General features: G+C 36.2%; 1 protein-coding gene across 2 annotated transcripts in view; it reads left to right on the top strand.

Moving 5' to 3' along the window:
• Positions 1-3,523: 3,523 nt before the first annotated feature.
• LOC142350579 (uncharacterized) overlaps positions 3,524-23,510 on the top strand; it is a 25,921-nt gene continuing 5,934 nt past the window's right edge. The window contains exons 1-9 of one of the 2 annotated variants that reach the window (XM_075402442.1): positions 3,524-3,757; positions 6,407-6,527; positions 9,221-9,355; positions 13,811-13,865; positions 14,369-14,442; positions 18,414-18,583; positions 19,026-19,053; positions 19,129-19,177; positions 20,393-20,463. In XM_075402442.1, coding sequence (XP_075258557.1) covers positions 3,670-3,757; positions 6,407-6,527; positions 9,221-9,355; positions 13,811-13,865; positions 14,369-14,442; positions 18,414-18,583; positions 19,026-19,053; positions 19,129-19,177; positions 20,393-20,463 — 791 coding nt within the window. In that variant the 5' untranslated portion in view covers positions 3,524-3,669. Of the gene's footprint in view, positions 3,758-6,406; positions 6,528-9,220; positions 9,356-13,810; positions 13,866-14,368; positions 14,443-18,413; positions 18,584-19,025; positions 19,054-19,125; positions 19,178-20,392; positions 20,464-23,510 lie in introns of both variants that reach the window. The other variant, XM_075402441.1, reaches the window with a different exon arrangement.

Raw genomic sequence — 23,510 nt, 5'->3', positions numbered from 1 at the left:
TTCAATTGTTTTCACAGTTTTTGAAAATGTTTGTAACAGATTTTTAAGAGGCAGTGAAAAGTTTTAATTACCTTTGAGCGAAGTTTGAAGCAATTATTGTGAACGTGTTAGTCCTTTTCTAATGCAAAATTTTTGCTTGACGAATTTTTAGCTTTGTGCTCTCTCGAGTGACTTTTTCAAGCTTGACTTCTTCATTTTGATTGATTTCAAGTGCTCTCATTCTGAAACGAGGTTGGTTGCTAATAAATGATTGTTGACGGCTGAGAAACAACGTGGTTGAAGCGTAATGGTTACGAGCAATGATTGATATCCAAAAGGTCAATGGTTTGAACCCCTATCAGGTCCGAAATTTTGCGCCCAAAAAATTTCTAAGCTATACACCTAAACTAAATTGCTCCCAGCCTTTCTTTCGAAAGCAATTCATCCGACGTTAGTGAGTTGATGTTCAGGTCTGGCAAACGTGCTATTGAATAGATTCGAGAGATGAAAAAGGGCCTTGAAAACATCAGTCTTGGGAAGTTTAGTTTTTTTAATTTTAAATTTTTGGTCACATTGCTCGTGTTTTTCTGTCTTTAGTGGTCAAAAAGCACCTTTCAAGGCTGGTGCTTATTAAAGGGTTTGTTTAAATGGACAAATTTTTGCCTTCAGGGTAAAAGCGTCAACAGGTTTAGCAATTATTGTTGTTGTCTAACAGCCGCAAAGGGATAGCTGAGGCTATTATTGGCCTTCTAATGGTTTTAATTGAGTCGTAAGGATTTTTTAATTAAAAGTCAATATGACGTCACTATCACTTCAAATCTGCTGTTTGTTATTTGTTCATTTGTGTGAATTTTTTGTCACAGGTGACTCGTTTCACTCTCAAGAACGACTCTGAAATTCACTTTTTGTTTACTTTATATCAAAAAGATAAGATCGAGAGAGTACGTGTCACACTACTGGAGGGGTATTTGAGAGCAACTAATAGAAGCAGCAATTAATTAAACAGATTCTTAATCAAAATATAATACAGCATTTAGTAAAAAGTTGCTTTTTGATCTGTTTCTTTATCTTCTTGAGACTAGATCTACGAAGCTATTGCGGCTATTTTGTGACAATCTACCAGCAATATTTAGTGTATTTGACTGTTCTAATTTCTCAAATTTTGAGACTTTATCTTTTTTGGCTGACATTGTTCAATTTATCTGCTGGTCAGATACAGTAGTTCTTAGTTTTTCGTTCAATCTTTTGAATTGTAATTCAGGACTTGTTCTATGTAATTCTGACTTCATCGAACAAAGAACGAAAAAGTCTTCCGTTTTACTTCATTTTTCGATTTTGCGTGAATACTGTTTGACCTCTTTAGGCTAGTTTTCTTCTTCGCGCGTTATGCTGGAATACCTTCAAAGCAATCTAAAATGAGTGGTGTTAAAAAAGTAAATCAAGAATAGAAACGGGACAAACACGTAAAAACCAATTTTAATTCCTGCTACCTGAAGTTTGTGCTTATAGGTCTTGGTCATCATCTCTAAAACTTATTGGGTTTGATAGTACACTTGTATCTTCTCAAAAAGACACAGGAGTATGTTTGACTGCGGAATGAAATCAAAATAGTTTCACGTTCGCACGTGATAATTTTTTCGTATATCAGTTTTTTCGTTTCTGTACTCTCAATCCTAGTCGGCTATTTTTCGGCAGTCTGCGGGGTGTAAGTTTGTATATTAAATTCCAACCCAGTCCGTGCAAACTTTTGATTCAAACCCAGTCTCGATACCTCGTTTATGTAGGTTTCCTCAGTCAGATAAAGTCACTGAGAAATTCTGGCGTTAACCGAGAGACAGTTTATTGTCTTGGAGTGTTATGCAAGAATTTCCCATTCAGATAGCACTGCAGCCCAAATCTACGCATTTTTTGGTTCCTAATCTGTATCACAATATTTGAGTTGGTTTCTTATTTCTAAATCTTCTCAATTTAAATCCAAGTAAACCAAGTCTAGATAGAGCTACTGAGATAGATTTTTTTTTGCGAAAGCCCAGATTTATTTGCTAAGATAGACATGCCTTCAGCTTTTAGCGCTTGATTATTTTTACCCTACGTTCTCAGTCCCTCAGCCCCTTTCATGCGATTTTTTGACCGGTTTTAGTATGACCTTTTTAACTTTTCGTTCTCAAAAACAGGCAGAACGCCCAGAGGGCAGTAATTTCTCTTGGAATCTTTCAGTTTACTAGACTCTAAATATGCGATTCATTGAAATTGCTTTGAAGACATGAATCGATTGTTTGAAGGGCAATTATAGGAGTTAGACCCCTCCGCTTAACGCCCCCTTTACCCCCTCCCTCAAATCATCCCCCTCTCCCATATCACGCCCCTACCCACTTGAGCCCGACCTCCGCCCCCTGCACATCGTTCCACTCGTAACCCAGAGTGATCGATCCCTCTTCTGTAGCTAGTTTTTGACAAAGATAACCTCGCCCCACTTGTTTGAGAGCAGTTGGCTGGACGTTACGCGGTTATGTTTGAACTTCTAATCAGGCTCAGCATTCTTTGTTTCTAAGCATTAGATGGTTTACATTTCTTTTTTGTTCCTTTATTCGACTAGACCTCAAATTTTCTTTTATTATTGGAAAGTGGAAAGTTGAGTTTTTGTACTGGTGATTTGTTGAGTAGATAAGTTGTTGGACATTTTTTGTCAAAAATGTCTGTAAATTAGTGTATATTAGACAATTGTTTTTTGATTTATTGAGTTTCATTGTGTCGATGCAAAGCGAGAAAAATTGACACAGAGAACGAGTAACCCAAAGCACTAGTCTGGTCCGGGTCGAGAAAAAGTGCTACATTGAACAACCAGGTCATAAAATCAGTTAATTTTGCTAGACAACCTCCAAATAAGAAAACCGTTTTATTTCTGAGCCAACCAAGTTTACTCATGTGCTGTTCAATAAACCATATGAAGTCGCTGAAACCCTTACGTACAAATTTTCAATAGCCAGATCGCTTCTGTGTCAGATTCTGGCGTGCCAATGTTTCTTATATAAAGTACCAGATTTTAAAATTGGCGAAGCTCATTTTTCCAGCTCATGATGTGCTGAATTTTCTTAGTGACTATATCCGAGTCCAGTTATTTCTACATCATGACCCAGAGTAATATTATCCCAATATTGGCACTTTCTGATGACGCTATTAAGTGCGATAGAGAGTAGTATTACGGGTCTCTTCTGCGCCCACCAGCATAGTGGGCATAAAACTTTTAGGCCATTGGCGCATGTGTTATTCTTTTTGAAATTGTATCAGAATATAACATTATTTGCAAGGGCGTCTTGAACAGACACTGGGAATTGGAACACAGAATAGGCGTCCCTACACGTCCGTTTGCCTCTTAAAATAAAGAACTGTAAATAAACTTTTAAATATAGCCAAGAAATCACAGATGGTGTTCTGATTTTTGCTATTCTCAGTATACTCTAAGTTAATGTTAGAGCATAAATATTAGTCAACCAAGGGCTGGTCCTTTGCTGGCTTGATGTTTTTTTTTCCGTGGAAAGAAATCATTGACGTATCACAGCTAGCTTGGGCAATTTCATTGACATTTTTTATCAACTGGTATTATGTTATAATTTTGAGAGTCGCTCTTTTCAGTTATGAAAAAGTTATTTGAGTAGTTTTTACAAATTTCTCTAAAATTGGGGTCTCAAAATGTGTTGTGATCACCATCACCACCACCATCATCACTGCTGTGACTGCGACTGTGATTGGATATTCTTCATGTGCTGCTGGAGTGCAGGTATCAGCCCATCAACCTCCACTTATGAGAACTTTTGACTTACGAAAACTATTGATTTTTTTTTGGGGGGGGGGGGGGGGTTCCTTTATGCGCTAAAATTAAGCAATTGAGCACCGTACTGAAAGTCGAGCAAATGCCTTTCTAGGGGTAGATAAAAGAAGTTATTCCTACACAATTTAATCTAAGCGTGGACTTAGTGTCTGTGGCTCCTTCCCTTTATAGAACCCTGCGTTTGCATTATAAAATTATAGATTATAGAACCCCCCATTAACCTGATAATCCTATAAGAGTATTTCTCTAGGTTGCGCAAAACTGCAGCGCTAGTAAATTGGGGAAATTTTTAGCAATGCCATCCCAGCTTAGTTGGCTCATATTTTACTAGAACCCTACACACTGACGATGCTATCATAAAACCAATTATGCGTTATAGAACAGCAGATAGCTGGCATTTAGGTTGATATTATCTTGATAAGCTACGAGAAAATTATTAGCGGAAAAAATATTGGACTGTTTCCTGGAGAGCTGAATTTGTTCCTAGAACTTTTAAGAGACTGAAAATGCGCTTCTTCTGAAAACTCAGTGCAAAAAATTAATCATTGGTATTAAAAGCAAATTTTTGTACCCACTGATGAAGCTATCAATAAGCGTAAAAAATACGCACCTTAACTTTCATATGGTCTTGCATGCACGATAAACTTCAGAGTATTTGTCAACCAGTTCCTCTCAGATGGGTTTAATGCCCGACATATATGCTCCTTTTGCACAGCTAAATAACAGAAGTGGTTTTTGCAGTAGAACCTGTGGAAAGGCAGTGAAAGAGGCTCACAATTTGACTAAATAATTTTACATGTGACTTATGAGACTTCATGGAGTTCACATAGTAAGCAACTGGTTAATACTTTTAAGGATTCTGAAGTTGCGATAAAAGACTTCTTAACAATAACCATTTGATACAGGTGGAGATATTACGGTTGAAATTTTTTAAAATGTATGAACTTTCGAAAGGCTTGTAAAAATTGCAGTTTTTAGCACTTAATTTGGTGAAAATAGAAACTTCACCACCAAAAACCGCAGAGTAGATTTTTGCGTCCTAGTGACGGCGTTGATGTTTGAATAATTTTCGATAAACGGAAATTTGGTGAAGTCTGAATTCAACGATGAAAAATGTATGTTTTAAAACCACGCTAATTACCTCAAACCTTATATTAATTTTCTGCAAAATTCAAAAAAGGAAATCAGCAGAAAACAGCAAAAATATTACAATTTATGGAAAACAAAATGAAAACTTTCGGAATCGTTTATAATAACACATTGTGATTTCAAATCAATTTATTAGATGCAAATAAAGACGGCCAAATTTGAATTTTGGCTAAAGATAGATGTGGCCAGGATAGACGTCCGAATTAACAAAAGTTGTCCCAGTACTAAAAATTTTGAAAGCAGATAAACGGATTTGTAGTACATTCTTGCTCAAATTAAAAGCTAATAGAAATTTTAAAAAAATCAAATTTTTTCCGCTAATTAACAAACGTAGTTTCGTGTGAATATTAGGGTAAAAGGGTTCTATTTGATAAAAAATACGAAATTGCTTTATTGCACACAATAATCATTCTTTCAAGTTTTTATAACTCGAGAACAAAAATGCGTTATCCTGAAGCATGATTCTTTATTATGCTTGCCTAAATCCCAGGAGAAACACAGTTTTTTTAACTCGACCACCAAGCTAAGAAGACACAAACAAAATTGAAACAGAACAGCCCAAATAAAATTTTTTATTAGAAGTTCTGTTGCTGCATTCTACTAATAAGTGAACCGCGATTCTGCTGGAAAAACAAAGGCGACGTTTTCTCAATTCATCTTTAAATGACATCTGCAGAAAAATTTTAAATTCCAATTTTTACCCGAGCAAACGTGCAGCTCGACATTTTGCGGCAACTGTCAGTACGTTGATTAGTACTAAGGTTCGATTTAGCACTTAAAACTTTTCTAGAAGAATTCCAGCAGTTGATTAAATTTATGAACAGGCAATTCAACTGAAGACGTGCCCCTTGAGACTTCTTTTTCTTGAAAGTTTTTTCAATTGACAAGTTGGAATTGTATCATCGCTATAATTTTGCGTTTTGTTTGTTTTTTGAACCTAGGTCCCTTCTAGAAATCTGCGTCGAGCTAAAATCAGCAACCAAAAATTGGATTTCGGTAAAGTAGACTGGGAAAGACTTGGTTTAAACTGAAGTCTAGCTATCAAAAATTGGGTTGAACGGGAGTCTAGTGATCAAGATTTGGATTGCACTGGGATCTAGCGATCAAAACTTTGTTCAAGCTAAAGTTTAGCAATCAAGAATTGGGTTGAGGTAAAGACTAGCAATCGAAGCTTGTGTTGAGCTAAAGTCCAGAAATCAAGACAGAGGTTGAGCTCAAGTCTAGCAATTCAATTTTGGGTTGAACTAGCGAGCAAAACTGGGTCTGAGCTAAATATCAGGTGACCATTTAAGTCGAGCTAAAATCTTTTTAATGAACTATTTAATTTGAGTGTGGTTTTTCGTGCCACATTTCAGTCAAGCATGGTCGTTTCAGAAGTCGAGGGCCAGAGTTGGGAGCCAGGTTTGATTTGATTTGGAATGAGTGGTTGAAATTGGATTTGTTGTTTAGTGTTTTTCTACCTTGGCCTGACATTCTTGTGGTACATGGTGATAGTTCTGAGTCCTCTACCCATCTGGTGCAGCTTCTACATATTCTTCATGCTCACTATGGTGCCCAGCTGCATATCAAGGTAAACAAATATGACAAAGTAAACAAGATTTCTTGGTGAACAAACATCTATAGTTGAACAAATATTTGTGCACACTTGGAGAGCTTATCTCTTTTCCATAAACCTCCAATTCGAAGCGAAAAAACTAAAAGCCTCTTTTAAGTTGGCAACATATTGGAAAGTAATGAGAAATGTTACTGAATCAGTATAACATCCAATTTACACCCAAGATCAACACAATAACCGTAAATTATCATTTCCTCCAAACGTTGTAGTTCAAGATTCTGACAGTTTTCAAATTTATGAAGATCCCAATGTCGTTTGAAGGAAAGCAAGGAATTTGTGAATTTCACTATTCCTCGAGAGATAATCCAAAACTGAGTCTTGAAATCTCAAGTCTGCATTTTACTCATTCATGCTCTATTCTTGTCCTCCCGGATCATAGTAACATAGTAAATCTGCGTTGAATCATAGTATTTCTCAGTCTGTATTTTTACTCTGAACATATTTGGATCAAGTCTTTTTTTACTATGAAAAGTGTAAAGTCAGACAGAAAAAAAACGAAGTCTGTTCAGTGTAAGAACAGCATTGAATTCTTAAACTTAGCTGAAATTTTAGACTGTTCAGAATTATCTATCTGCTTTTTTTCTCCGATCAGAGCTCATAACATAGTAATATAAACCATAACAGAAAAAAATACTTCGACTAATTTCTACTTAGAGAAAAAAACCAACTGCATAATCGTTAATTTTTGATGGATTTTTGAAACGATTATGCACAAAAACTATTTATACAACTGAAGTATTTGGAGTTTGACGATCCTATTGATTTCTTTCTGATACTACTGATTAATTGCTCTTGAATGAAGTTCATAGCAATTATTGTTAACGTGTGTGTCTTTTTTATTGCAAGTTTTTTGCATGACAATTTTGCGCTTTTTTTCTAGAACATTCTTTGAATTCTCAAATGATTTTTCGCGCTTTGGTTCTTCAATTTTGAGTAATCTCTGTTCTCTCACTCCGAAGGAAAGCTTGTTGCTAATATAAATTGGTTGCAGCACTTCAACAATAAGGTTCTGATGGCGCAGTTGGAAGGACGTGGGGCACGGTTCTTTGAGGGGTCAGTTGTTGGAATCCCGGTGTGGGAAAAGTTTTTTGCTCCCATGAAGAAAAATTGATCTAGGCCCCAGCCCCTGAATTAAATTGCCTCGCCTGTCGTTCAGGAGCAATTCTTCCGACTTTTGTCAGTTTATGTTTTCGTTCTGGTAACTGCCATGCCCTCGGAGATGATCCTTTTGATTTCTGATAACCCAGAGGTACCACAGAGGTAGCATATTGTCTGAATCTGATATTAGCATCGTCTGAGTCAGCATCAATGATAGTAGCATCACTGGATCAATAGTAGCATCATTGAGTCAATAGTAGCATCTAATAGTAGCCTCACTGCCTCACTGGATTAATTGCACTTGGATGTTTTCAACTGGACGTTTTCAGATGATCTGGACATTAATAACCAGGTCTTTAATAATCTTTTCACTGTTCACTCCGACTCCACCGCTGTGGATCATGGATGTGGTCACACTTGGGTCGGGGTTGTAGAGGAAGTCCTGTCCCAGACAATCTCCAGATCGTTCAGAACAATATGAAGATCTTCACAAGACATATAAAACAGAAAAAAACAGCAGCAAGAGAATTAAAAAAAGGAATTTTGAGTTTTCAAGAAGGAAAATTTTTTTTTATTCAATTATTTAATATAATCAACTGCAGCCCCCCACCACCCCTACCAGTGCCAACTGCAGCCCCTCACCACCCCAAGTAGTACCCCCTGCAGCCCCCCACTACCCATACTATTACAGACTGCATTCTGCACAACCCCTACTAGTACCAACTAATACGTAAATAATCGCATCAATCGTATCAATCGGGTTAGGGGGTGATTTAACTATTTTTTCCTATTTTTTTCTTAAGTTTCCAAATTAATATAGCTCCCTCGTATATCAGTCGGCAACACCCCCCCCCCCCCTCCAGTGACAAACTGGACACATCAACTGGACTGATTAACTGGACACATAAGTACCTGAAAAAAGAGAAATTAGTTCACAAAAACCTGAAAAAAAACGGAACACTTTTTGCTAAAACCGTAGTTTAACTGGTTTTTAACTCTTCAACTGGTTCTAACTGATTTTGCACTGGTTTAGCCTGTTAATTACCGTTTTTTGTCCGCAGAAACCCTCGATTTTGCAAATTTCCCGGGTTTTGTCAGTTATGATGTTTGCGCATCGTGTAAAATTTCAACTTTTTTTTCGAAAATTTCAAAATAAATTATGACTTTTCTAAGAACTGAGAAAGGAATCAAAACCGACTGTGCATGACAAATTCATGAAAAGAAATGTTGTCTGAGCTTATTCTGCGAAGCCTTCGATTAAAGTACCCTTAGATTACTTTGCAACAGTACTGATATAGCCTTTTACTATTGATATATCATGAATCAGTACTGGTTTGCTATGAAACTAGGGTCCGGGCTTTTACAATCAAATGTCTAAACGCGGAAAATTGTCCTGCAATCTTTGGACTCATTATGGAAAGTAATAGCCGGTGCGATTGTCCAAAATAAGCCTTATTAACATGTCCTAACTGAAAATTAGAGGGGGGGGGGGGCGGAAGGGCGAAACGGGGTAAAGGAAATGTTCTGCTTTGTTTGTTTTTCTTTTTTAGTGTGTTTGGAATGATGGGCTATTACTACTACACGAGACGACTACTCCTGTTCCACTTGGGTTTTGGTCTATCTGCATTGTTGATTGGAATTCTGGGCATCATTCTCGTGTTTGTCCTGTTCGACCCCATTGATACGTTAGTTGGCAAGAACCCGAACAATATCACGAGATTCTAGAGAGGTTAAATCAAGCACACTAAACTGTAAAACTATTCTTTAATAATGTTCGACGCTAATGTGAGTGAAGAAATAAAATGTTGGAAATACAATAACTAACGAGAAAACGGATCGCAAAATATGCTCAAGTTACGCTCAAGCTGAAGAGCAGATAGTATAATTGTGTACAGAACTATCCCAAAAAACCGGACCTTTTACGTTTGTGCCCCCCGCCTCGTTGGTGTTTATTTTTTGGAACCCCCCCACCCCCTCTCAACAACAAGCGCTCAACAACACATGCATTATTAAAACATAATGATAATGATTTATTATATAATGGCACGTGATCTGTAATGGAGGGGAATTTATAACCTAATAACGTACTGGAGGGAGTGGCACAAATGTCCACGGCTGATGTCCTTTGCGGCAAGGCTAATTTAGATGACATTAAAATTGGGTTCCTTCTTTGATTAATTCAGTAGCACTAATTAGTCAATGGTCTAAAGGAGAATATAAAATTATCAAAAATCGGACACTGAGAACTTAGAATAATTTGTTTAATTTTGAGAACTGTGCTAGCAAAAGATTGTTCCCATTGCCAGTAAGGGATGTGCAAAAGCATGATGTAAAAATGAGTAACGAGCAACCTTAGAAAGAATTGAAAAATCAAAAATTTTGGACTCTACTGAGAATTTTCAAATCATTAAATATAAAACCGTGATCGAAGTGTTCTCAATCCTAGTTGAACGTAACACGACAACCTCACCTGGCTGTTATTACACATCACAAAAAATTATTGCAATACATAGGCAATATAGACTGCCTATATGTTGGCATATAGAATGACTGTCTATACTGTTCTAACAAGTCAACCTGAATCTCAATCAAAACTGTTTGTTGAATGCGTCGAGATTAAATATTGCTCTGATGAATAGTTTTCAAGCAAAATCATTTTGAACGAAGTTACAAAATAAGTTTAAAAGTAGCTTGCTTTTTGACTATTTCTGAGTATTATGCCTTTTTCCACAACAGTTAAAATAGCTAAAATGATTGTGTTGATTTAGCTACTGTATTTAGCAATCAAGAAATTATCCTTCAAAAAGCGCTTATTTCCGTTTTCGGACATTTTGCTTTTATAGCAATTGAATTAAATGGATTCAAGGAATAGTTTCTGTTCTGATAATTTTGAGATTTTTTAATTGCTCAGCTGTGAATCACCAATAAAGCATGCTAGAGATTTAAAAGCTCTTCATTCAACCCCCTTGACCCGTCCAAGCCTCACCCCGTAACCTCCACCACATTGAGACCCACAGTCCACACCCACTTTAAATACGACCCTTTAATGCAACCCTTCATCTACTCCTTTTCCCGCATCTCAATTAAACTTAAGTTGGTCTCTCCAAACCAAAGAGCCAACCGCGTGCCAATCGTTCGAGAACAATTTGCAGTGTTAGTTGGTTATTGTTACAGATATAAGGTATGTTCTAATAAAGTTTCTTCACAACATACACCCAGATTCAATTGCTCTCAGCCAAATTTGTTACTTTATATATATATATATATATATATATATATATATATATATATATATATATATATATGTATATATAGAGTTAATTTTATTAATGATTTATACGATCAGAAGAAGAGTAATGATATTTTGAAGGTTTCTAAAGCTGAAGCAAGTTCGTTAATGAATTGAACTTTGACTTCTTTGATTTAGATAAACGAGTTGTTCCAGAACGAACACAATACAATTAATTCTGTTGTTTTTTGTTGTTCTTTTCTGTTCTTTTTTAGAACATCGGACAATAATTACAGCTTAATTTCTAAAATTTAGCATTTAGGAACTTCTGGTAATTTTCAAGGTCGAAAGATCACTTTGAGAAAAAGTGTTTCCGTAATAATCCCTTCTTTTTATTCAGATTAATCAACAATCACCTTCCTACCTCTCCCCCCATATACCGAGGAAAGTTCATCAAAAATCAGGAATAAGCTGCAAAAAATTATTAACCCGAAAAAGTTGCAAATAAATGCAAAAAAGAATTATGGCACCTTTTTCCGTAAAATGAGAATCTGAGTCTAAATACACGAAAAAAAACATAACGAACTGTCTGAGACAAAGACTGAAAGCTTTAAAAAATTCTTCGCAACAAATGGAAGAATTCTGTCGAATAAATTAGTTGCCCTCGAAAAAATTTAAGACAAAAGAACTTTAAGTTGCACGTTTTTCGCAAACAAATGAATTACGAATGTCACTAAGTCATTGAAAGTTTGAAAAGGTAACTACAGCATTGATGATAACGAACGGAATACTATCATACTTAAAATAATAGAGTACTTTTTTCTATAGCTCTCACATTGACATTTCTAGTCAAGAAGTATTTCCAAATCAAAACATTCACAAACAATTTCCGAAGAGCAGCAGTAATTTCAATACATAAAGGGGAAAACTCATGGAGCAGAAGAATACAGCTCAAATAATGTATTACCAAATATTGGAAAAATTATAGAGGGAGTTCTGTGTAAACGAAAGACCACATTCCCCAAGAAATTTGATTTACTGAGTAAAATTCAGCCCCAATAAGGGACCACTGACGCATTGGTAAGATTCGAGGGCATCACAAAGAACTTGGGAAAAGAGGTGAACAAGTAAAAGCTTTCTGAATAGATCTGAAGAAAATATATGACGCAAATGAACAAAATTTGCTTTGGGAAAAGCTGGAATACATAGGGATGAGAGGAGTTGAAATATAATTGGATAACTCTAATTTTAGTGACAGACAAAAATGCGTGAAATCAGCTGAGTTGAAATCGGATTTCTTGCCAATACAATATGGAGAGCTGTAAAGTTCGGTGCTAGGAGCACTCCTCTTCCTGGTTTATATAACAAATATTCGGGACTCTGCGGTGACTGCAGTGCAAACTTGTTCACTGACGAAGCTGTTATGAAACAAAATGCGCGTTTAGGTAAAGAAGCATATACGATGTCAACTTATCTCTTGTCGACAACGTTTAATGAAACAAACTGACCCTCAAGTTAAAGAAACCCACCTATTGAATCTAAAAGCAAATGGAAAGGTTTCCCGATCAGAGATAGTGATGAAGAATTATACCATCAGTCAAAAAACGTCTCTATATCACTCAGGAGTATAAATTGACAAAAAATTAACTTTAATGGTCATATTTTTCAATTATATTCAAAACTGTCAAAACTTTCAGGTTTGTTTTATAAATCAAGATCGATTTTAAAAACTGCACAGCTTTTCTATTATGTATAAAGTTTACCTACAACCAATACTAAGCTTTGGTGTTTCAGTCTATGGAATCAGTAGCAAAGCGATACTTTAACCGCTGATATCAAAACAAAAAATACAATTTGCCAAAATCAGCTTATTAAAAGAAAAACGGAATCAACAATGCAAAAAATAGAAAATTATAATATGCTTTTGATCAAACATTTGCACATTTTTAAAAAATTAACAGAGATACTTCGACCGGAAGTTGAAATAAAAATAAAATAATGTCTCAAAACAGAAGAAGAGATTGGGTCATTTAAGTCATCAGGAGAAAAAATCTGGCAGTTACAAATAAAAAGCACAAACGTGGTAAATGGATGTAGCCCCAAACTAGGAGTATGAATAAAAAATTGTAGATTTTTATCTTGAAACATAAATTTCATTTTATTTCAGAAGTACAAACTTTGAGTGAAAATGAATTTTCAACGTTATCAATGGAATTTTTGAGACATCTACATTAGCAATAACGAACATTTAGTTTCTTTATTGGAGTAGGCTGACCATTGTTTCAAATCCCCTGGACTTTGAGCATCTGTTTTTTTAAAAAGGTTTTCTATCAGTGCTGCGGGCATCACTTGACTAGGACCACCGGACCTTTTGATGACCTATCAAGCAAGTGGCGGTTAGGTGCAACCTGGTTTGTACAGCAATGCTAACTTACTTGACAACAACTGATTATTATTATACCTACATACCCAAACCCCTTCCTATACTCCATCCCTCTACGTACCTCCCACCTACTCCCCAGCACCTACGTATCCCCCTCAGCTATCTATTTCCTAACTATCTCCACCCCAGCTCGTGCACCCATGCACCCATGCTCCCATCAACTTCCCAATTAATGATTGTTTCTCTGATACTTCTTATATAGGTTATGTGAACGAAGATTCGTTTTCATCCGCCCGACTTGACTGCGGAATAGAATAAATTTATAAATCTTGAGGGCATTAATTAGCTGTGCAGTGCGCTGAGACTTTTCCTGGTCTCCAAGTGAGTATTTCACCAAAAATGTGTAGTCCAACTGTTTGAGAGCTATTTGTTCAATGTTAGTCAGTTGTTCTTGATTATTTTGGCACCAAAACGTGTTTATGAAAATTGAAAATGAAATTTGTTAGAAAATGCAATATTTCGTTCCAGGGCTAGAGAAAATTTCTGGCGCTTCACTGTGTGGCACAATGCAGTCAACAACCAGGTAAAAATTTTTACTCCATTAATTTTGTTCCACATTTACGATTGATGCGTTCTGGAGAGTGATGTTTACATTCTGTCAAAAAATGAGCGAGAATACCGTAGTCCTGCGGTCTTACATTTACAGCTTGCATTTTCTTTCGAACCAGCTCCAACCATTTCTTTGGACGCGAATTTTTGAAGCATTTTATCATTATGCCAGCGGCGTTTCTGACTGGTTATTACCAGGGTTGAACTTTTTAGGTAATCTTATATGTCATACAAATTATAAAGTGTTGCCTAATACAATCTTTGGAAGAGCATAAATGATTCCAGCAAGAATTTACGGAGAAAAGTTTCAAACACACGTTTATTGACTTCCCAAAAAGTTGTTGAATGATCGAGGAATATTGTATGGAATCCGGCAATTTAGATATGGTCCTAGCATGATTACGTGGAAATTATATAAAAGGATGAAATACTGCTTTCAGTCACAGTTATGAATTGAAATTGCAATGTTTTTTGTAGTATTACGACTGGTACGATGAGCTGCACAACCCGTTTCATGAGTTTACCAGAGATATTCCGCTGTTCCAGATCAGGTGGGCAACTTTTCTGTCTGTTCAGATTTTAGTCCCCGATCTAGCAGGTTAATTGATGTCTTAGTTTGCTAAAAAAAATTTTTAGAGGACATTAAAACTTTGAGGAGCGTCTACCCCACCAAGAAGCGTTGATTCCAACTCATCTCCACTTTTTTTGATTTGATATTTACCCTTTTTGAGACCTATAATATTGTTGTATGAAAGAAAGTATCCATGAACTTAAATCTGAACCCAAAAATAGTCCCTAGTAATTTTATACTTTCAACTATTTATGGTTGCCATATTCCATTATTACCACAAAAGAAATATACAAGATCTTTTGTTTCTTGACTTAACGATTTTTCAAATTACACAGTATAAAATAATTTACACACACACGTGAACTCTTGTGTCCGTATAAAGAGGTAATTGCCTGAAGGCATTGAGACAATGAGCAGTTGTCTTGAAGCTGAAGCTTTTAGTTTTACTGATATCGAACCATGTCATTTACCAAAACTGGCGAAGAAACATAAACCGATGGTGTGAAATGTGTTTAATTGCTCTCAAACAAAGTTTGTAGCATTTATGTTCATCCTGTGGTCCTTTTTATGCTATTTTTGCCTAAAAAATTTTTGGTCAACCTTTTTAACTTTTCCTCTGGCCTGTTTATAATTTCGTCCTCAAAATTAGGATAAACAGGTAGCGTCCGGCGGCTGAGCAGCTCTCCAATGCCTTCCTACGATTTAATAGTCTCTAATTGCCAGTATGCAAATTCAACAAAATTGTTTTGAGGAAACATCTTCATGGTGTGAATGGCGGTTCTTAATTATAAAAGTTTTAACCCCTTATGTTCTTAGATTTTGGAACCCTCCACTCCAATTTACCCTCTTCTCCTCCCAAAGACAGCGCCAGATCTTTACCCCCATCCCCTAACTGCACCTCATTCAACGGTCAACCGGCGTTTTTTTTAAGGCACTATCCTTTCTTAAGCTCGCTTTTACCTTTCGATCATGTTTTTTTACTTAAGTCAGAACTTTTACGTTTGAATTCTAGATTAATTCACGCACTGTTTCAAATGAATCGAATTCACAATTCTGAGCCAATTTGCTCGATTAAGTCCCAAATCAAAGAGCAGAAAAAAACGGGATAAACCAATACGGCACTGGCACTAATACTTGATTTTTAAGGACTTAGTAAGCAAAGTTATCAAAGTTCCTTAGAGTATACTGCTAACAGATATTAGTATAAAGCTCATTGTTCTCTAATTTTAGAGGCCAATTAAATCTTGTGTCTCGAATCTAATGAAATTGCAGAAAAAATATAACACTTTTTGCCACTCAGAACTAGTATTAGACTGAGTCAATTTTTGTCTTTAATTTTTCTTTCCAATTCAATCCCAAAGGCGGTCAGTTGCGTCAACGGTGGCTGTTTCCAGCAATCTGTTGGCTATGTTTTCGTTTTAAAAACTTTGTGCTTCCTTTTTTCACAGAATGCAGCTTTTATTTGATGATCGATGAACGTTTTAGCTCATCATTTGTATAGTTCTCCACATATTCTATCAGAACTAAATTGGAGGGATAATTTCACATGGAAAATAAAAGGTGAAAAGTTTTCTCAAGAAAAAAGCCCGAATCACAAAAACAATTCCTCATTTTTGAAAAAATTTTTAGAACAATTAACCAACTGGGATGTGTATGGGAGAGGGAAACAGTGTTGTTATTTTAGGAATAATTGTTGCGATTTCTATGGTGGACAAGGTTTCATAAAGAACTAGACAGCGATATATGGTAACCAGAAGGCAGGCAATCAAATGGTTCAACCACTGTCTTGTTGTCCTCTATTTTCATCCAAGAACCAACACTTTTATGACAGGATTAAAGAGATATCCGAGTAGATCGAGTTTATAGGAAATTAAAAAATATATAAATAGTGAAAAAATTCAATGATTGTATTTTTGCTATTCTATGCCAAAGTTTGGCACTGTTGTTGATATAAAATATGCTGCTGTCAACCCTGTTGGAAAATACGTAATAGTGCAGCTGCAGCGAAAGGACTCTTCAGGAAAAGCAGCTCAGAGTCTGACATTTTATCAGCATGGTTACTTGGAAATTATGATCCTAGCATGATTACCTGGAAATTATATATAAGGATGAAATACGGCTTTCAGTCACAGTTATGAATTGAAATTTCAATGTTTTGTAGTATTACCACTGGTACGATGAGCTGCACAACCCGTTTCATGAGTTTACGAGATATTGCGCTGTTCCAGATCAGGCGGGCAACTTTTCTGTCTGTTCAGATTTTAGTTCCCGATCTAGTAAGTTAATTGAGGTCATAGGTTGCTAAAACAATTTTAGAGAACACTAAAACTTTGAGAGGCGTCTACCCCACCAAGAAACGTTAATTCCAACCCATCTCCAGATTTTTTTGGTTTCATATTTACCTTTTTTGAGACTTATAATAATGTTGTATGAAAGAAAGTATCCATGAACTTGTATCCTGAAAGAAAAACAAAAGAAATATGCACGATGTTTTGTTTCTTGCCTTAACAATTTTTCCAATTACACAGTATAGAATAATTCACACACTCTTGTGTCCGTATAAAGAGGTAAATGCCTGAAGGCATTGAGACAATGAGCAGTTGTTTCGAATCTTAAGCTTTGATTTTTGTTGTTCTCTAAGCATGTTATTTACCACAACTGTTGAAGAAACACGAACGGATGACGTAAAAGATGTGTTTAGTTGCTCTCAAACCAAGTTTGGAGCTTTTATGTACATCCTGTTGTTTTTTATGCTATTTTTGCCTAACAAATTTGTGGTCCACCTTTTTAACTTTTCCTCTGGCCTGTTTAAATTTTCGTCCTCAAAATTAGGATAAACAGTTAGCGTCCGGCGGCTGAGCAGCTCTCCAAGGCCTTCCTAAGTTTTAATAGTCTCTAAGTATGCCATTCCGCAAAACTGTTTTTGAGGTGAAAAGTTCATGGTGCGAAGGGCGGTTCTTAATTATAAGAGTTTTAGCCCTTTATGTTCTTAGATTTTGGCATCCTCCACTCCAATTTACGCACTTCTCCTCCCACAGACAGGGCCAAATCTTTACCCCCATCCCTCATCCACCCACTGCACCTCATTCAACTATTAACTCCAACGCGTAATGATTTTGAATGACTTGTTTTTAATATGTTAAGTTTTTTTTAAGCAACGGTGAGCCTCTCAACGACGTTTTTTTTAAGGCACTCTCCTTTTTTTTAGCTCGCTTTTACCTTTCGATCAGGTTTTTTTTACATAAGTCACAACTTTTACGTTTGACTTCTAGATTATTTCACTCACTGTTTCTAATGAATCGAATTCACAATTCTCAGCCAATTTGCTCGGTTAAGTCCCAAATCAACTAGCAGATAAAAAACGGGATAAACCAATGTGGCACTGGCACTAATACTTGATTTTTAGGGACTTGGTTAGCAAAGCTGTCAAAGTTCGCTAGAGTATACTGCTAACTGATAATAGTTTAAAGCTCATTGTTCTCTAATTTTAGAGGCCAATTAAATCTTGTGTCTCGAATCTAATGAAATTGCAGAAAAAAATCATAACACTTTTTGCCACTCAAAAATAGTATTAGATTGAGTCAATTTTTGCCTTTAATTTTTCTTTCCAATTCAATCCCAAAGGCGGTCAGTTGCGTCAACGGTGGCTGTTTCCAGCAATTTGTTGGCTATGTTTTCGTTTTAAAAATTTTGAGCTTTCTTTTTTTTCAAAAAATGCAGCTTTCATTTGATGATCGATGAACGTTTTAGCTCATCATTTATATAGTTCTCCGCATATACTATCAGAATTAAATTTGAGAGCTAATTTCACATAGAAATTAAAAGGTGAAAAATTTTCTAAACAAAAAAGCCCAAATCACAAATGCAATTCCCCATTGTTGATAAAAAAATATTGGAATAGTTAATCAACTGGGATGTGTGTGGGAGAAGGAAACAGTGTTGTTATTTTAGAAATCATTGTTGTGGTTTCTATGGTGGACAAGATTTCATAAAGAACTGGACAGCGATATATGGTAACCAGAAGGCAGGCAATCAAAGGGTTCCACCACTGTCTTGTTGTCCTCTGTTTTCACCCAAGAATCAACACTTTTATGACAGGATTAAAGAGATACTATACCCGAGTAGGTCGAGTTTATAGGGAATTACTTTTTATCTAGAAAAATATAAACAGAGAAAAATTCAAAAATTGTATTTATACTGTTCTATGTCAAAGTTTGGCACTGTTGTTGATATAAAATATGCTGCTGTCAACCCAGTTGGAATATACGTAATAGTGCAGCTGCAGCGAAAGGACTCTTCAGGAAAAGCAGCTCAAAATCTGACATTTTATCAAAATCTGACAAACCCTTCTGCAGTGGGTTTCCGAAAGAGGGTAAAATGATGACATGTTTGTTCACGGATTTCTTGTTTATCAGTACCATTTTTACATCATTTGACCCCTTCTTTTTTGTCAACACAAGTACTGTACCAGGAAATAGCTTATGATGTGTATGACGTCACAAATGATCATTGTATGATTATTAAGGAATGACAAATCAAGGTCAGGGATAAATTTCATTTCAGGAATTACAGGAAGTGGTACTACACCGCCGTAAGAGACATTTTCGCTCTTGTCTTTTAATGAGATTAGTTTAAACTTTCCTTCTGCTACTTTCTGTTTCAGCAGTAGTGGGGATCATGAATGGATCTATGCTATCGACCCAAATGAGTTATTGGCAAGTTTCTTTTTTGTTATATCATATTTCTTATTAATTGCTCTCCAACGAAGTTCTTAGAAGCTACATTAGTCCTGTGATCTTTTTATAGAAGTTTTTGCTTCCAATTTTTTGGTGGACGCTTTTGACTTTTCGTCCTCAAAAACAGGATAAACAGGTAAAACCCGATGGGCAATGAGCCACTGAGCACATCTCTCTTAGAGCTCTACGGTTAGAGCTCCCTCTCTTAGAGCTCCCTATCCATCCCCCAATCTCTCTCCACTGTAAATCACTCCCACTATAACCTCCTCCCTTGTCCACCCCGCCTCTCATTCCACCACTAACCCCGCTCGCTTGACCCCCCCCCCCCCCCACTTCAACTTCTACAAATTAATACCTTACCACTACCGCTTAATACCCCCAAGCCGCTAACGCTCCAAATTCCTGCCACTTAATGCTTGCCCTCCTAAGCCCAAGCTGGCCAAAGGAAGAATTTGCCCCACGTTAGTCGCTTATGTCTCAAAATTTCTTTCAGATTGAAACAAACAAAAATTTTCATGAAAACACATCTTAATTGCTCTTAAACGAAGTCCTGTGGTCTTTGTATGCAATTGCGTTATCAAAAACGGAATAATGCTCGGAGGTATTAAGTTCTCTTAGAGCCCTACGCTCAACCAGTGTCTAAGAATGCGATTCACCAAAACTGTTTTCAGGAGACAATTTTATGGTGCAAAGGGCGGTTCTTAATCTTGAGAGTGTGATCAGTTGACCCCCCCCCCCCCCCCTCCAATCAATTGAACAGCTCCCATTGCTTCCATTTCTTAGCCCGAGCTGGGTACTGCTAACCGCTCGTCAGTCGTTTTAAAGTAACTTGCTCGACGTTAGTCGTTTATGTTCTTTTTTGCAGCCCTATGATTTACAAATATGAGCTTTACAAATATCACAAAAGCTTGGATTTCTGGGAAAAATAGTTAAATAATTAGGACTTTTTACAAAACAAGAAAGCACGGAAGTTTGTCTGCATCAGGATATTTTGTTTGGTTGTGATGGTTCATATTTTCAGGTTGCTCACAGTGTATTTTATTAGACTGAAAAATTTTCCTGTAACTGTTTTTCTATGTTAATTTGTTACAAGTAATTGATATGTTTGAAAAGCTTTTTGTAAAAAAAGGATTAAATGTGAAGTATTATCCTGATTCATATTTTTTAAAGTGTCAACTTTAATTATCATTTCAGCAACGTTACGACGCCTGCTATCTCAATAAACCGATAGTTTACTATCCGACAGCATGCGGGGATATTATCAGGTCAGATTTTCTTTATTAGTTGCCGCGAAAAAAAAATTTAGATAGTAATTAGAAACAATTGCTTTTTAATTTCAACGCTGTTTACTTCCAATTTCAACCAGAAACTCTAATGCTTACCCTAAATTAGATCTCAACTGACGAAAAGACCACTCATGACTGACAAGTGTCATGAAAAGTTTACGAACTGAAAATATGTAATAAGTTATCTCACTACCGTAAATTATGCTGATTAAATTTTCAGATAAGTTCATCATTAAAATATTGGGCCTATTTCAATTATTTTGAAATTTTGAGTTTTGGCATTAAAAAGTCTTTTGGCATCATACAACTGTTTTTTTTTAAAAAAAACTAGGTTTTTGCCTTGTTGCGGTGCGGTTTTGTTAATGCTTTCTGGCTGCCGGCTGTCTGTAAGCGTTCACATAAATTGGTGAAAATAGACTGTCGATAATCCCAGGCACAACGCTATTTCCTGCAGTTGTGAAAATGCCGAACTCGACCAATAAATGGAATGAACAGACCATACTTGACACATGAAAAGACTTTAAGCTTGACGTCAGAGCTGTGATTCTGGACAGTGGGTTTTTTGTCAAAATTGACCCAGCTACTAGACTGTGATTTTCACTACTCAACGCTTGAGAGTAACATTGCTAAAGTTTGCTGATTTTATTTCCTCTCGAACGGAGTCAGAATTATTTATAGTGAATTCAAAATTTATGTTTGTTTTCATGCAAACTTTTCGGGCTTGACAGTTTTTGTTTTTGAATGTTTTTTTTCGTTCGCAGGAGTCAATTGACTTTTCGTCAAAAGAAATGTGATAGAAACCGATTACATTAAGTCCATGAGCAGCTCTCTTGGGGAACTAATAAGCTAGATTCAGGTTTACGCTATGATCGCATGTTTGTAGTACCATCAGTTCAAGTTTCTAGAGGGCTTGAGCAACACAATTTGTTTTTAATTGCTTTTGAACGAAGCTCGAAGCAATTATTGCAAATATTTTGGTCATTTGTATGCAAAGTTTTTGCTTGACTGTTTTTGCACTTCTGCTCTAGAGCATTCTGGGACTTCTGACATGCCTTTTTCTTGCTTCACTTCTTGATTTTGAGTGACTTCAATTGCTCTCAATTCGAAGTAAAGCTTGTTGCTAATATAAACTTGGTTGCAGCAACGCAACAAGAAGGGACTGATAACCGAGTGGGCAGTACTTCTGGTTAGGAATTTAGGGATTGGGAGGTCAATGGTTCGAAGTGGTTAAATGTTTTTCCACCCGCCTGTCGTTCTAGAGCAATTCTTCCGACATAAGTCGGTTTATATTTAACTCTTCGTCCTCAAGAACAGGATAAACAGGTAAAACCCGGAGGACATGAAGTGACTGAGCAGATGATTTCGAGCCTTACGCTTGAATAGTGTCCAGGTATGAGATTCACCAAAACTGTTAAGTTTATGATGTGAACGGCAAAACAAGCAATAAAAAAGGAAAAACCAATAGTAGTCGTTTGTCAGCAAAAATCACGTTAAACCGTTCTGCTGATTTTTTCCAATCTATTTGTAATCCTTAAAATGAAGCTTTGAATTTTATGAGCCTAAGCATAACTTAAAAAAAGACGAAGACTTCTTCTTATTTGTTAACTTGATCAATCCCTCTTTTTGTTCTCTTCAAATATTTCAACTTTTCCTCCATTCAAAGATCTGTCATGGCCACTGATTGTACCAAATGCTCACATTTTTAACTAACGTGCGAGAATTTTTAACTAACGTGCAAATATTTTAGAATGGACTTTGTTTTTAGTTAGCGAGTTGCCTAATATTGTGAAATTTTTTTTCATTACTGAAAGAATACTAAGAGAACAATTTTTACTTATTTTTCTTAAGCCATGAGTTTATCATAATAGTCACACCAGGAACATCCTATAGCTATTTTGCTACTACACATATAAATAAATAGTTTGAATGCACTTGCGATTGGAGCGTGATACTTTTTTTATTGATCAGACTTTTTGATTGCATTGAACTGATTAGTTTTGAAGGTCTCTAACTTGTATGTGATTTAGCTATTCATCCTAAACTTCAAAGGATGCAAAGTATCCTGGTGAGAAGGGAATTTTGATAGCCTTTACCTTCGTTTTCACAATTGTAGGCTTAACTCTTGAAGTTCAAAAAATATTGAAGAAAACAACCCAACGCCAGTCCTTCGAGAAGAGTTTGTTTGATAATATTTGGTTATAAAATATTAATATAAAACTTGCAAAATTTTTTAAAATTTGTGCCCAACTTCTTCTTTTCCTTTTTACCCAATCTCCTCCTATCAGCTATCTACCTACCTCCCTTAATCCACACCCCTCCCCTCCCATCATCCATACATTTTACCTCCATCTACTTACGTCCCAACTTCATCTATCCTCACAAGTATACATCTATGTGGTCTCCATCGGTGATTCTTAGGACCATTTATTTACTTCATTTTTGTTGTCTTCTTCTGCCAAGCAATTGAACTTGTAAATGGGGCGTCGTTTGGTTATTCTCGTTTGCGTCCACTTTAGGTAATTTGTGTGACATTTTCAGACCAAAACCGCTGAAATAAGATTTGTCCGCCCACTTAAATTTTGAGTTTGAGATAAGTTACTCAGTATGAAAGTGAATAAAGAGTGCACTTAAGCAAATCTCAGCGTCTGTTACTCTATTATTTAAGGAATATACATACCATCTAAAACATTTAAGTTATTATAAGAGATTTCAGTGAGAGTGTTTGGCTTCTTACAAGCTTGCCTTCTGAATCTGAGCATAAGAGTACATAAAACTAGCAGGCTGTAATTTTTTCTTTACTTTTTCTTTTTTGATGAAAAAGGTTAAGGAGTTCTATGGTGGTCAATTTTCGGCAATGTTGACTGTGTCCAGCATTTTGTCAAGAATCGTATGGAGGTTTTGTGAAAATTATTCCCACAATGAGCTTTTATCGCTATTCCCCAACCCCCTCTCTCTCTCTCTCTCTCTCTCTCCTTCTCTCTCTCTCTCTCTCTCTCTCTCTCTCTCTCTCTCTCTCTCTCTCTCTC

The sequence above is a fragment of the Convolutriloba macropyga genome, chromosome 12 (assembly GCF_964194025.1).
Source record: "Convolutriloba macropyga chromosome 12, txConMacr16.3, whole genome shotgun sequence".
In the NCBI taxonomy this organism is placed as follows: domain Eukaryota; kingdom Metazoa; phylum Xenacoelomorpha; order Acoela; family Convolutidae; genus Convolutriloba; species Convolutriloba macropyga.
Note: the sequence above shows the minus strand (reverse complement) of the source record. Positions and strands in the feature narration are given on the sequence as shown.